Source organism: Bubalus bubalis, chromosome 21 (assembly GCF_019923935.1).
Source record: "Bubalus bubalis isolate 160015118507 breed Murrah chromosome 21, NDDB_SH_1, whole genome shotgun sequence".
NCBI classification, from domain to species: domain Eukaryota; kingdom Metazoa; phylum Chordata; class Mammalia; order Artiodactyla; family Bovidae; genus Bubalus; species Bubalus bubalis.
This window is the reverse complement of record NC_059177.1, coordinates 12,270,434-12,285,740: the sequence shown is the minus strand read 5'-3', so window position 1 is coordinate 12,285,740 and position 15,307 is coordinate 12,270,434. Positions and strand designations below refer to the sequence as shown.

The 15,307-nt window shown below is 42.6% G+C and overlaps 1 protein-coding gene across 1 annotated transcript in view; it reads left to right on the top strand.

Moving 5' to 3' along the window:
- Positions 1-15,307, top strand: part of SCN11A (sodium voltage-gated channel alpha subunit 11) — an 82,221-nt gene that overhangs the window by 13,107 nt on the left and 53,807 nt on the right. The window contains exons 6-11 of the mRNA XM_025272329.3: positions 79-258; positions 1,046-1,109; positions 8,662-8,803; positions 9,388-9,585; positions 10,481-10,654; positions 14,409-14,538. Coding sequence (XP_025128114.1) covers positions 79-258; positions 1,046-1,109; positions 8,662-8,803; positions 9,388-9,585; positions 10,481-10,654; positions 14,409-14,538 — 888 coding nt within the window. The remainder of the gene's footprint in view (positions 1-78; positions 259-1,045; positions 1,110-8,661; positions 8,804-9,387; positions 9,586-10,480; positions 10,655-14,408; positions 14,539-15,307) is intronic.

The window sequence follows — 15,307 nt, the reverse complement described above, 5'->3', positions numbered from 1 at the left end:
AGCCTTACTGTTCCTTGCCTGTGTCTTAAGTGCATGTGTGAGTAGGGGTCTTCTCCCCACGCCTGTTTTCTTCCTCAGGTTTGAAGGTCATTGTTGGGGCCTTGCTGCACTCTGTGAAGAAGCTTGTCGATGTGATGATCCTGGCTCTCTTTTGCCTCAGCATCTTCGCCCTGGTAGGTCAGCAGCTCTTCATGGGAAATCTGAGGTACAAATGTGTCAGTAATTCCTGTAAAGATCACTATCAAGATTACTATCAAGGTAAACACCCCACCCTTCACTTCTTGGTTTATGCATGGTCACTTTTTATTTATCCCCACTTGTACCATCTATCGGTCTGTGTTATGAGTGTCTTGGGAGCATTGGATGACTTGTTCCTCTAGGATTCTCATGTGGGCAGTTGAATTTCTTAGAGAACTGCCCCCTTCTCTGGATTTTCATGGAGAAGGAAAAGCCTGAAGTTGCACATCTATAACAGTGGTGTCAGCTTTCATATCTGCCCACTTCCTTGTTACATTTTACAGATGCCTTCAGAGTGCCTGGCTTTGGTCAAAGGGGACCAGCAACTTCCCACAGTGCCTCCCTCTACCCAAGTGTTTTCTTCAGTTATGTTGCTCCTTTTATGTTGCACCCTCTCCACTCTGAGGTCAACCCTGTATCAATTTCATGTGTCCTGAATTTCATGTGGCCATACTTTCTCCATGTCTGTCTTGGTTTTTGAGCTTCTCATGGGCTGACCCTGTGTCCAGCTTCTCCCAAGGGTGGTCTGGTTCAGTTCTATGTACTGAGAAGCAAAGTGGTTATCGTGTCACTGCTTCCTCCTCTTATTTCTCCTTCCTTCTCCTTCTCCCTCTTCTTTTCTTGCATCATCCTGAGGGCTTAGGCTCTGGTTTCTCTCTGGATCATTTCATTGGGATCACTTTGATCACCTTGATCATTTTGGAAGGTTCTAGACCATCTTTTTCTAGCATAATTTGGCATATTTGCTATTCTCTTTCCTTTCAGTGTTATTTTTTTCAACCTGACTTTATAATTCTTTCCCCCTCAGACTATTGCTTTAAAAAGGAAGAGTCCACTGAATTCAAAATGTGTGGCATGTGGATGGGCAACAGGTAAGATGTTTATATTCTTCATCCTATCTATTTGAAGTGGTGTGGCAAACAGTCTTCATCTAATGACTTACACAGACAGTGGTGATGGTTCTCAAACACCACTGATTATTTCAAGTGTCTAAACAAATTTTGACATGCATTACTAAATTAAAAATTATTTCCCAGTGTCTAGAACTGTCCTCTCCCCCAAATTATGTGGAATTTGTATCTGGTAAGAAACCTGCTGAAAACATAGTGATATTTCAACTTTATGGAGTGGATATTCAAGACCATCAAAGGTCAGAAAGGATATTGTGACTGAAAGCCCCATTTAGACCTATTTCCTGATCAATGACATGGCCCTGACGCAAGACATCTCAGCATACATCTTCTATTTGTTGATCTGTGACCACCACTGCCCCTGATTGCCCACACTGTTGTATGTGTGTTCATACACATTCACCTCAGCAGCTAGTAGCCCTCTGGGGATATCCTTCCTTATTCTAGTAGTCCTCTCTGAGTTGAGAGATTCTGTGAAGCTTTATTGAGTGTCTTTCTTTCTGATGATGTTGTTTTCTTTTGGTTTCCTTGGATCTTCACTGCTGTGCATGGGCTTTCTCTAGTTGTGGTTTGCAGGGCTATTGTCTAATTGTGGTGTGTGGGCTTCTCAATGCAGTGGCTTGTCTTGTCGCAGAGCGCAGGCTCTAGGTGCTCAGGCTCAGTAGTTGCGGTGTGCAGCTCTAGGGTGCATGGCCTTCAGTGGTTGGAGCACAGGGATCTCACTGGTTGCGCTCCCGGGCTCTAGAGAGTGGGCTCAGTAGTTGTGGCGCATGGGCTTTAGTTGCCCCTCAGCATGTGGGATCTTTCCAGACCAGAGATTGAACCCATGTTCCCTGCATCGGCAGGCTACTCTTATCTCCTTACCACCAGGGAAGTCTGAGTGTATTTCAAATTAAGATAATATGCTAGGCACTCTGATGAAATAGACTACATTCATTTATCAATAACAAATATGTATCGAGGGCCAACAGCGTGCCAAACTCTGTCTTAGGTCCTAGGAATCCAAGTACATATAAAGGAGTGCTGCCCTCTTGAAACTGACATCTTTCAGGGAAGAGAGATGTACAGTAAATTCTTGAAAGTGTGATGAGTGTAAATACAGAGAGAAATAACACAGATGTAACCCTGTCTGTAAAATTAGGGAAGTCTTGTAGTGGTCACAGATTCTGATTAGGTCAGACTTATTAGACATATTAGACTATAATCTAATACAAGGTTTATTGAGTTCTCTAGAATGATCTTCAAGAGGACGTATATGCCTACAGTTCATTTTTAGTATATAAAATGCAACAGATTTCTGAATCTTGATTCCTAAAATTTTACTGAATTCATTTATTAGTTCTAAACAGTTTCTTGATGGAGACTTTAATTTTCTATCTGTAGTATCATATCATTTGCAAATAGTGACAGTTTTACTTCTTCCCTTCCAATCTGAATATTTATTTATTTGGCTGCGCCAGATCTTGGTTGTGTCACACAGGATCTTCCATCTTTTAAAAAAATATATTATTTATTTTTAATTGAAGTATAATTACTTTCTAGTGTTGTGTTGGTTTCTGCCATACATAAGCATGAATCAGCCATAGCTATACACATATTTCCTTTCTCCTGAACCTCCCTCCCACCTCCCACCCCATCCCATACCTCTAGGTTATCACAGAGCACCAGGTTGAGCTCCAGGTGTCATACAGGAAATTCCTGCTAGCTATCTGTTTTACATATGGTAATTATATGTTTCAACGCTACTCTCTCAATTATTGACCCCCTCTCCTTCCCCCGCTGTGTCCACTAGTATGTTCTCTATGTCTGTGTCTCTATTCCTGCCCTACAAATAGATTCATCGGTATCATTTTTGTAGATTTTTCTAGATCATATAGATGCATTATATGTGATACTTGCATTTCTCTTTCTGACTTACTTCACTCTCTATAAAAAGCTCTAGTTTCATCCATCTCATTAGAACTGATTCAAATTCACTCCTTTTATGGCTGAGTAATATTCCATTGTATATATGTACCACAACTTCTTTATCTGTTCATCTGTCAATAGACATCTAGATTGCTTTCATGTCCTGGCTATGTAAATAGTGCTGCAGTGAACACTGGGGTACATGTGTTTTTTAGAATGGTTTTCTCAGGGTATATACCCAGTAGTAGGCTAGCTGGGTCATATGGTACTTTTATTCCTAGTTTCTTAAGAAATCTCCATACTGTTCTCCATAGTGGCTGTTACCAATTTACATTCCTACCAACAGTGCAAGAGGGTTCTCTTTTCTTCACATCCTCTCCAGCATCGTTTGTAGATTTTTTGATGATGGCCATTTTGAAGGTATGAGGTAATACTGCACTGTAGTTTTGATTTGCATTTCTCTCATAGTAAGTGATGCTGAGCATTTTTCATGTGTTTATTAGCCATCTGTATGTCTTCTTTGGAGAAATGTCTGTTTAGATCTTTTGCCCATTTTTGATTGGGTTGTTTGTTTTTCTGATACTGAGCTTCCTGAGCTGCTTGTATATTTTGGAGATTGATCCTTTGTCAGTTGCTTCATTTGCAATTATTTTCTCCCATTCTGAGGGTTGTCTTCATCTTGGGCTTCCCTGGTAGCTCAGATGGTAAAGGCCACAGGAGACCAGGGTTTGATCCTTGGTCTGGACAATCCCCTGGAGAAGGAAATGGCTACCCACGCCAATATTGTTGCCTAGAGAATTCCATGGACAGAGGATCCTGGTGGGCTACAGTCCATGGGGTTGCAGAGTCAGACACGATTGAGCGACTAATGTTATGGTTTCCTTTGCTGTGCAAAAGCTTTTATGTTTAATTAGGGGTCTTCCATCTTTCTTGTGGCATGTGAATTCTTGATTGTGGCACATGGGATCTACTTCCCTGACCAGGGACTAAACCTGTGCCCCGTGCATTGGGAATGTAGAGTCTTAGCCACTGGACCACCAGGGAAGTCCCTTTTCTTCCAATTTGGATGCCTTTCATTTCTTTTTTTGGCTGATTGCTACGGCTAGGACTTCCGATATCAATTTGGCCAATTGCTATGGGTAGGACTTCCAATATCAAGTTAAATAGAAGTGGTTAGAGTGGGCATCCACCTTATTCCTGAGATTAAGCAAACATGTGTATGTCCTTGTGAGCAGAGTCTCAGTTTGTTATAGCCCTCCTGTAAATCCCACTAGATTTCAAACCAGCTAAGGGAACTTTTTGTCCTAGTGTTAGACCCCAGGGCTGGCCTGCCCAGGATGTGATTGGAAACCTTTACCTGCCAGGAAGGATCTCTGAGCCTCTGATATCCCTTTCTTCTGTGTCCCTTCCTATGGGTGTGAGTCCCAACCTAATTGCTTCCCCTCCCTTCCTACCTGACTCTGTGTGGATCTTTCTTTAGACTCTTATATCCAGTTTACTGCTAGTGTCCAGTTTGTTTCATTGAGAATTGCTCCACATGTAGACCTATTTTTTTTAATAAATTTATTTATTTATTGGAGGCTAATTACTTTACAATATTGTATGTCGACATTCTAGGAATCAGCGAACTAAAATGGACTGGAATGGGTGAATTTAACTCAGATGACCATTATATCTACTACTGTGGGCAGGAATCCCTCAGAAGAAATGGAGTAGCCATCATGGTCAACAAAAGAGTCCAAAATGCAGTACTTGGATACAATCTCAAAAACAACAGAATGATCTCTGTTCATTTCCAAGGCAAACCATTCAATATCACAGAAATCCAAATCTATGCCCCAACCAGTAATGCTGAAGAAGCTGAAGTTGAACGGTTCTATTAAGACCTACAAGACCTTTTAGAACTAACACCCCAAAAGATGTCCTTTTCATTATAGGGGACTGGAATGCAAAAGTAGGAAGTCAAGAGACACCTGGAGTAACAGGCAAATTTGGCCTTGGAATATGGAATGAAGTAGGGCAAAGACTAATAGAGTTTTGCCAAGAAAATGCACTGGTCATAGCAAACACCCTCTTCCAACAACACAAGACTCTATACATGGACATCACCAGATGGTCAACACCGAAATCAGATTGATTATATTCTTTGCAGCCAAAGATGGAGAAGCTCTATACAGTCAACAAAAACAAGACCAGGAGCTGACTGTGGCTCAGATCATGAACTCCTTATTGCCAAATTCCAACTGAAATTGAAAAAAGTAGGGAAAACCACTAGACCATTCAGGTATGATCTAAATCAAATCCCTTATGATTATACAGTGGAAGTGAGAAATAGATTTAAGGGCTTAGATCTGATAGATAGAGTGCCTGATGAACTATGGACTGAGGTTCGTGACATTGTACAGGAGATAGGGATCAAGACCATCCCCATGGAAAAGAAATGCAAAAAAGCAAAATGGCTGTCTGGGGAGGCCTTACAAATAGCTGTGAAAAGAAGAGAAGTGAAAAGCAAAGGAGAAAAGGAAAGATATAAGCATCTGAATGCAGAGTTCCAAAGAATAGCAAGAAGAGATAAGAAAGCCTTCCTCAGTGATCAATGCAAAGAAATAGAGGAAAAAAAATAGAATGGGAAAGACTAGAGATCTCTTCAAGAAAATTAGAGATACCAAGGGGATATTTCATGCAAAGATGGGCTTGATAAAGGACAGAAATCGTATGGACCTAACAGAAGCAGAAGAGATTAAGAAGAGGTGGCAAGAATACACAGGAGAACTGTACAAAAAAGATCTTCTCGACCCAGATAATCACGATGGTGTGATCACTGATCTAGAGCCAGACATCCTGGAATGTGAAGTAAGGTGGGCCTTAGAAAGCATCACTACAAACAAAGCTAGTGGAGGTGATGGAATTCCAGTTGGGCTATTCCAAATCCTGAAAGATGATGCTGTGAAAGTGCTGCACTCAATATGCCAGCAAATTTGGAAAGCTCAGCAGTGGCCACAGGACTGGAAAAGGTCAGTTTTCATTCCAATCCCAAAGAAAGGCAATGCCAAAGAATACTCAAACTACCGCACAATTGCACTCATCTCACACGCTAGTAAAGTAATGCTCAAAATTCTCCAAGCCAGGCTTCAGCAATACATGAACCATGAACTTCCTGATGTTCAAGCTGGTTTTAGAAAAGGCAGAGGAACCAGAGATCAAATTGCCAACATCTGCTGGATCATGGAAAAAGCAAGAGAGTTCCAGAAAAACATCTACTTCTGCTTTATTGACTATGCCAAAGCCTTTGACTGTGTGGATCACAATAAACTGTGGAAAATTCTTCAAGAGATGGGAATACCAGACCACCTGATCTGCCTCTTGAGAAATTTGTATGCAGGTCAGGAAGCAACAGTTAGAACTGGACATGGAACAACAGACTGGTTCCAAATAGGAAAAGGAGTTCATCAAGGCTGTATATTGTCACCCTGTTTATTTAACTTATATGCAGAGTACATCATGAGAAACGCTGGACTGGAAGAAACACAAGCTGGAATCAAGATTGCCGGGAGAAATATCAATAACCTCAGATATGCAGATGACACCACCCTTATGGCAGAAAGTGAAGAGGAACTCAAAAGCCTCTTGATGAAAGTGAAAGTGGAGAGTGAAAAAGTGGGCTTAAAGCTCAACATTCAGAAAACGAAGATCATGGCATCCAGTCCCATCACTTCATGGGAAATAGATGGAGAAACAGTGGAAACAGTGTCAGACTTTATTTTTTGGGGCTCCAAAATCACTGCAGATGGTGACTGCAGCCATGAAATTAAAAGACGCTTACTCCTTGGAAGGAAAGTTATGACCAACCTAGATAGCATATTCAAAAGCAGAGACATTACTTTGCCAACAAAGGTCCGTCTAGTCAAGGCTGTGGTTTTTCCAGTGGTCATGTATGGATGTGAGAGTTGGACTGTGAAGAAAGCTGAGCGCCGAAGAATTGATGCTTTTGAACTGTGGTGTTGGAGCAGACTCTTGAGAGTCCCTTGGACTGCAAGGAGATCCAACCAGTCCATTCTGAAGGAGATCAGCCCTGGGATTTCTTTGGAGGGAATGATGCTGAAGCTGAAACTCCAGTACTTTGGCCACCTCATGCGAAGAGCTGACTCATTGGAAAAGACTCTGATGCTGGGAGGGATTGGGGGCAGGAGGAGAAGGGGACGACAGAGGATTAGATGGCTGGATGGCATCACTGACTCGATAGACGTGAGTCTGAGTGAACTCCGGGAGTTAGCGATGGACAGGGAGTCCTGGCGTGCTGAGATACATGGGGTCGCAAAGAGTTGGACGCGATTGAGCGACTGAACTGAACTGAACTGATTGTATTGGTTTTGCCATACATCAACATGAATCCGCCACGGGTGTACACGTGTTCCCCATCCTGAACCCCCCTCCCACCTCCCTCCCCGTACCATCCCTCTGGGTCATCCCAGTGCACCAGCCCCAAGCATCCTGTCTCATGCATTGAACCTGGACTGGCGATTCGTTTCATATATGATATTATACATGTTTCAATGCCATTCTTCCAAATCATCCCACCCTAGACCTATTTTTGATGTATTCACTGGGGGAGGTGAGTTTAGCATCCTTCTCCTCTCCCATCTTGATCTCCTCCCAGTAAAAGCACCATATTAGAGATATGGACCTGAAAGAGGTAAAAGTTGTTGAATTGGGGATATATAAATGACAGTTGAAGAATGCTAGAGTGGTTTTCATTACAAGCCTTGTGGTGCCATGTGAGTTTTTAAAACCACAGCATGTGTTACTTTGATAAGAATACTATATTTCAAACTAAAAAAATACATACTCTTAGTGTATTTGATAAATGCACTCAATGAGGTGTGTTTTGGTGATGTGGACAAGACCCATATGCAAGGTATCTACTGTTTTTAAAGTAAAACCCAAATGTTTGTAATAATAGGGGACTGATAACAATTGTAATCTAAATATTCAGCATTAGCAAAGCATTTATAAAAATCCAAGAAATGTAAGACACACAAAAAATGAGACATTTCCTTGTATGCTGATATGGAAAGACCTCCAGTCAGTGTCATTCCATGAAAAAAGCAAAGTGCAAGACAGTCTTCAAAGAATGCTCATGTTCATGTATTATAGAAGATGTATATTGATAGACATGTGCTATAGTCATAGAAGGCTTCTGGAAAATTTATAAAGTAACTGTTTTATTTGTGCCTTTAGAAAGTGGGACTGGGTATCTGGGGAGAGAGGGAGACATCAATTCATTGTATGTCCTTTTGTTTTTTTTTTTTTAACTAAATTGTTCACTAAGTCACTACACTTCATTTTTTAATGAAAAACTGCCAATGTGAACTTTCTAATCAATCTGTTTGAGAAGAGACTATGAATACCCATGTTTAGACATAGACTGGGAGGTTTGGAAGATGAGGGATGACACTCTACAAATGTTCTCTTCACCTAGGAGTTTTGAGTGTAAGCTCATTGTTCTTGGAAGAACCAGTGCCCTGGGAAGGGTGTGTGTGTGGTGGGGGGAACCTGGCTGCAGAGTATGTAATTCTTTCTCTGTTCCTTTGTTTCCAATATCTAGGGCTTGTCCTGAACAATATGAATGCAAAGATAGCAAAAAAAATCCTGACTATAACTACACAAATTTTGACAACTTTGGCTGGTCTTTTCTTGCCATGTTCCGGCTTATGACCCAAGATTCCTGGGAGAAGCTTTATCGACAGGTTATTTATTTATTCGTTCTATTTCCCCCTCTCTCTCTGTACCTCCCCCTGCCGCCCCCTGCTTCTCTGCCTCCCTCTCTCCCTTTCCACCACTTATCTATCGTTTATTTATAACCAACCATCTCTCCTCCACCTTTGTCATGTATTTTTTATCCTTAACAATTGTACTGTTAAATTCTCTTTTTAGAATTCCATTAGAAACATCAAAAAGACTATAAATGTGATATCTGGAAGAAGAGTACAAAAAACTCTTCCTAGAAATATCAGCCCTCACCAGATTCCCCACTGACTGCAGTTCCACCACTAGTACTTCAGCCTTCATGCTGCATTGCTCTCTCTTGCCATTTTTATGTAAAAAACACAAATACCCATGAGAAAGTCATAGTCAAGTCACTAGGACTTCTGTGTGAACGTACAAATGGTATTTCCTTACTGAGGGACAGAGCATCAGAAGCTCCAGTTGTTGGGGGAGGCAATAGATGAGGTAGTGGGCAGCTGAGCCAATCAGGGCTGGGGAGAGACCAATTACTACTGTCTAATCTCTGCTCCAGGTGAAGTCACCCCATGTGTTCTGTCCCTTGCAGACCGTGCGTACCTCAGGGCTCATCTCGGTCCTCTTCTTTGTGGTGGTCATCTTCCTGGGCTCTTTCTACTTGGTTAACTTAACCCTGGCTGTTGTCACCATGACTTATGAGGAACAGAACAAGAATGTAGCTGCTGAAACAGAAGCCAAGGAGAAGATGTTTCAGGAAGCCCAGCAGCTGTTGAAGGAGGAGAAGGAGGTAGGGGCACATGATATCTGTTAATGGGGTCTGCTTGGGGGCATCCCAGAGGCTGTGGGGTCTGACACTTAAGGTTTCTGAACAAGGCCTGTACAGTGCTTTCCCAACTGGTGATTTTCTGAGAATTTTTAAGCCCCTTGCAGCTGGCTCTGCTACAGCCTCTCACGAAGATGCCCAGGAACAGGGCTCTTGAGAAAGGGATTTTGATGATCTTTGGCTTTCTGAACATGAGCCTTCAAAGACAGATCCAAAATTGCTGGCTAGATATATGTGTGTGAAAAGGAAGGCTCTTCTCTAGGCTTTCTTGTGGGAAGCTGAAGATGTTTGTGTCCAGGGACTTTGCTTGAGAGTGTTTGGAAAGCAATCATGATGGCTGTAGAGATGACAGTCATGATCATCTCTCCTCTCTTATAATTCCTGTTATATTTACAGGCCCTTCTTATTGTTTCCCTGGCATCTTGATTTTTTTTTCCCAGTTCTTAGATTTAAAGATTCAGTTTTAAGATTTCAAGGCAGGGATCATGTTTTATGCTTTTTCTCATCCTCTGCAGAGATTTGTCAGGAGGAAACCCCTCTTAAGTGCTTGATATCTGCATCATTAAACACAGACATTTCGTGAGTACCTAGCACATTCAGGACACTGTGCTAAGGGTTGGTGGCACAGAGATATTGGAGAGTCAACCCTGCCTTCAAGGGCTGCAATATTGTGAACAAACAGGACACATTCCCCACATAAACAATGATAAAGATAGCATACTCCAGTTGGGCAATTTGCAGTTGAAGTGGTCCAGTGCTACCAGAAGAGAGGGGAGAATGCTCACCAAGGTGGAAGTCGTTTGCAGTGTTCTATGAGAAGTGTGATCTGTTCATTAATTGCTTTTGTTCACTTTCTAAGGCTCTGGTTGCCATGGGAATTGACAGAAGTTCACTTAATTCCCTTGAAGCATCATCTTTTTCCCCAAAGAAGAGAAAGCTATTTGGTAGTAAGAAAAGAAAATCCTTCTTTTTAAGAAAGTCTGGGAAAGACCAGATTCCAGGATCAGATTCTGATGAAGATTCTTCAAAAAAGGCAAGTTTCGGCCAAAGAATTTATGATATTTGAGCACTGCTCAGGGGGACAGGTCAAGTTGTCAACCTAATTGAAAGGATTCATTCAGTCAGTGAGTCATTTATCCATTCATCCATTTGCACATACTTCCCTGCATCCATGGGTCTATTCACTTATCCATTTATTTACAAATATCTGTTTAAAGTGTTGACAGTGTTTATTTGGCACTGGAGTAGGTACTGGAGACACACGGGATATATAACACAGACATCTAATAATGTAGACACAGTGCCAAGAAGGCACTTACTGTTCAGTGTGATGACCAGCATGATGGGCACAGGGAGAGCAGAGCAGGAGCAATGTCTTAGGGGCAGTGTTTATTTCCTCCAAGGCAAATGTTAGAGATGTTAGAGCACAAGTAGATTATTTGGCAGTGATCGCAGGAAGTACTGTGAAAGGAGGGGAGAAGTGATACATGGAAGAGAAGGTGGTCAATTAATGTGCGTTATTAAGTCAGTGTAATCTCCTTGGACTGAGGGCACTATTTATACACTACCTTTGGTCTATCATTGGTTCAAGACTTCTGGAGTCAGGAAACAATAATTTATGACTTGCTATGTGTTAGGGTGAAAGTTATTTGGGTTTCCAAAGAAAGCCCAAGGATGTGTGGATGGGACCAACAATAACATCTGTTTCAGACCACCAGCCCCAGACTTGATGGGGACTGGGAAAAGAGCAGTGGATCAGAAAAAAGTTCCTAGAGGAAGCAGTGTGTAAGCTGAAAGGATGAATTAGCCAGGTTAAAGGAAGAATGAAGCTCCACATGCAGAGAGAACAGCACATGCATAGGCCTGGAAGCAAAGGAGAGCAGAACATGACCTAGTAGAAAATGTGCATGTGCACACTCACACACACACACACGTGTGTGTGTGTGTGTGTGTGGTTGGTGGGGATGGTGGCAAGAGGTTCTAGTGTGTGTGTGTGTGGTTGGTGGGGATGATGGCAAGAGGTTCTAGTGGTAAGATGTGGACCCTTGTAAAAGGCCTTGAAGCCAAGCCAAGGAGTTCATTCTTTACCCTATATGCAAGGGATAAGCAGTATGGAAAGGTTTTAAGCAGAAGAGTGATAAAGACCAGATTTACTTTGTGGAAATCCTGGATTCATGGAAGAGAGGGGATTGGAGGAGGGTGAGACTGGAGGCCACCAGTTAAGAAGCTGTTGCAGTGATCCAGGTAAGAGGTGGAAGTGGCTTCAACTATGGCTCGGGCAGTGAGGATGAAGAGAGATGAACAGGTTACAGTGGATCTACAGAGGGAATGATTTGGCAAGTGATTATATGCAGAGGGTGGGAATGATGAGGGTGGGGATGATGCCAGTTTATGGCTTGGGTAGCTGATTTGTACTGAGATGAGCAGAGAGCATGTTCTGGGGGGCGAGGAAGATGGCAAGTTAAGTTATGCACATACCAATTTTGAGATGCCTAGAGAGTGAAAGAGGAGAGTGAAAGAGCTGGCTTAAAACTCAACATTAAAAAAACTAAGATAATGCTATCTGCTCCCATCACTTCACAGCAACTAGATGGGGGGAAAGTAGAAACAGTGACAGATTTTATTTTCTTGTGCTCCAAAATCACTGCGGATGGTGACTGCAGCCATGAAATTAAAAGATGCCTGCTTCTTGAAAGAAAAGATATGGCAAACCTAGCCAGCATATTAAAAAGCAGAGACATCACTTTGCTGACAAAGGTCCGTGAAGTCAAAGTTAAGGGCTTCCCCGGTGGTGCTAGTAAAGAACGTGCCTTCCAGTGCAGGAGATGCAAGAGATGTGGGTTTGATGCCTGGGTCGGGAAGATTCCCCTGGAGGAGGGCATGGCAACCCACTCCAGTGTTCTTGCCTGGAGAATCCCATGGACAGAGGAGCCTGGTGGGCTACAGTTCACAGGTTGCAAAGAGTTGGACACAACTGAAGTGACTTAGCTAGCACACAAATGATTTTTCCAGTAGTCATGTTTGGATGTGAGAATTAGACCATAAAGAAGGCTGAGCACCAAAGAATTGATGCTTTTGAATTGTGGTGCTAAATAAGACTCTTGAGAGTTCCTTGGACAATAAGGAGGTGAAGTCAGTCAGTCCTAAAGGAAATCAACCCTGAATATTCATTAGAAGGACTGATGCTGGAGCTCCAGTACTTTGGCCACCTGATGCAAAGCACCAACTTATTGGGAAAGACCCTGATGCTGGGAAAGATTGAGGGAAGGAGGAGAAGAGGGTGACAGAGGATGAGATAGTTGGATAACATCACTGACTTAATGGACATACTTTGAGTAAACTCTGGGAGATAGTGAAGGGCTGGGAAGCCTGGTGTACTACAGTCCATGGGGTTGCAAAGAGTGGGACATGACTAGGGACTGAGCAACAACATGGGGCATTCAAGCCAGGTTATTGTTTAGGCAGTGGGACATGCAGAAAAGAAGCTATGAGAGGATGTGATATAGAAAAAAAAATCTTATTTAAGGTGGGGGATGTTTGAACATGTTTTAATTCTGGAGAAGAGAAATCAGAAGAGAGGAAGATGTTGGAGATACAGGCCAGGGAATAATGGCTAGAGCCTCCTTCCTGAGGTAGTGGAAAGATGAAGGAGGCAGAAAGTGGGTGTGCATATCTGAGCCTGGAAGGAGAAAGGGAGTTCAGGGGTCTTTGAAGTAGATGGACGGACTTGCCCCACAGCTGTGAGCAGTTCCCTGGTGGAGTGACAGGGTAAGATCCCACGGTTTAGACTAGGCTTCTTTGCTGTCACATCACAGCATAGTCAAGAAATTGCATGTATTTTTTAATATTTTGGAAGTTTTTCCTCATTCTTAACCTAAAATGTCTTTTCCCTTTAACTGTTAATAGAATGAGAAATGGCTATTGCAAGACTACAGGCTGCCTTTAGAACAGCTTTTCACTAGTTCCCTATAAGGCCATGGTTGGTCAGAACCTTTGGGGGAATAAATAATTACAAATACCTGAGTTTTCTGGATAGCTGAAGGTTTATGAGGTTATGTGTTTTAATTTCTAGATACTTTAGAATTTTAGATAAGGTGAAAATCAATAAACTCTTAGACACAGCCTGAAAGAGTACCTGAAGTTTACTACTATAAGGATTTTGTGATATTTATATGACTGTCCTTCTTAGTTTGTTTTGGGGTTTTTTATTGTCTGTTTTTGGTATTTTTGCCACATGGCATGTGGGATCTTGGTTCCCCAGCAGGGATCAAACCCATGCCCCTTGCATTAGAAGCGCAGAGTCTTAACCCCCGGAACACTAGGAAAGTCGGAGTTACTGTCTGTTTCAAAATCTATTTAGACAGCCACTCAAGGCATTTCACTGTCTGGCCTCAATTCACCTTTCTGAATTTATCCCCCACTTCTGCCCCTTGCAAACATTGTTTCTAAATTACACATTTTATTGCTTTCATACCCCAAACCACCATGCATTAGTTTTTGTAAATTTTTTTTTTTGCTTTTTGTTGACAATGAATAAAACACAGAGAAATAAATGTTTCTGTAGGTATGACTCTAGACTCTAGAAATGTGTATACATAAAAATATGAATGTTCAACCCATATTCCTCTTATGTATTAAATGTGAATTAAGAAAATTGAACCTTTGGCATGCAATGAAGTTGAAGTGAGTTGAGCATCTTCACTGCATGTGGCATTGAAACGAAGTTGTGAAGTTTTGAGGAGAGGCCGCCCCTTCCCTCAGAAGGTCCATCATGCCTTCTCTTACAGCCGCACCTCCTTGAGCAAACCAAACGACTGTCCCAGAATCTGTCAGTGGACCGCTGTGATGAGCACGGAGACTCCTTCCAAAGGCAGAGGGCGCTGAGTGCTGTCAGCATCCTTACCATTACTATGCAGGGTAAGTTGTGGCTCCCAGCCTGAGTTCAATGATGTCCTTCCCTTCTCCCTCTCTCCAGCTCCCTAGAAGCCCTCTGCAACCCACCATGGGTACTTCTGCACAGTGACTCCCAGTGCTTCTTTGGAGCATGTGAGCAACATGGCTTTTAAGAAGCGGGCCTTCCCCGTGGGCCCACCCTGAGCTGCCCCTTGGGTAATGATGGGACCAAGAACACCAAGAAGACTTCCTGTTCAGGCCACACAGTCACAGGAGGTTTCAGTGACAATGATAGTCAACCAAAGGAGATAAAACATAGAAGTTTCCAGGAGGTGACAGTTGTCATTGAAGTTAGAATAGGAATCTGTCATGAACAATAGAAGAAGACCTATGCATACAGGCTGGTACCATCTGAGGGACCTGATTAACCACAGGTAACCGGGGACCAAACTGAGGGGTTGGTGTTCAAGGGCAGGACTCAGGTGCTAGCAAGAATGGGGTTAAACGGGTTCTTAGCACTTCTGAGTCCCCTCATGAAGCCCTAACATTTTGTGGAAATCAGGCTGCCTTTTCTGACCTGAAATCAACTGATTGCATGCCTTTTGTTTCGTGCTTATAGATGGCCCTGCCTGAATATCTCCCTTTCCTCTGGGCCCTGGAAGCTTCCTGTGCTCTGGTATAGCCATCACCTTGGTCCACCTTGGGTGAACATAACTTGGGCTTATGTCTGTCTCTCTCATAGGTTCATAGCCAGTCATTGTTGACTTCCCATCTGTATCTCTGACAGTGCAGC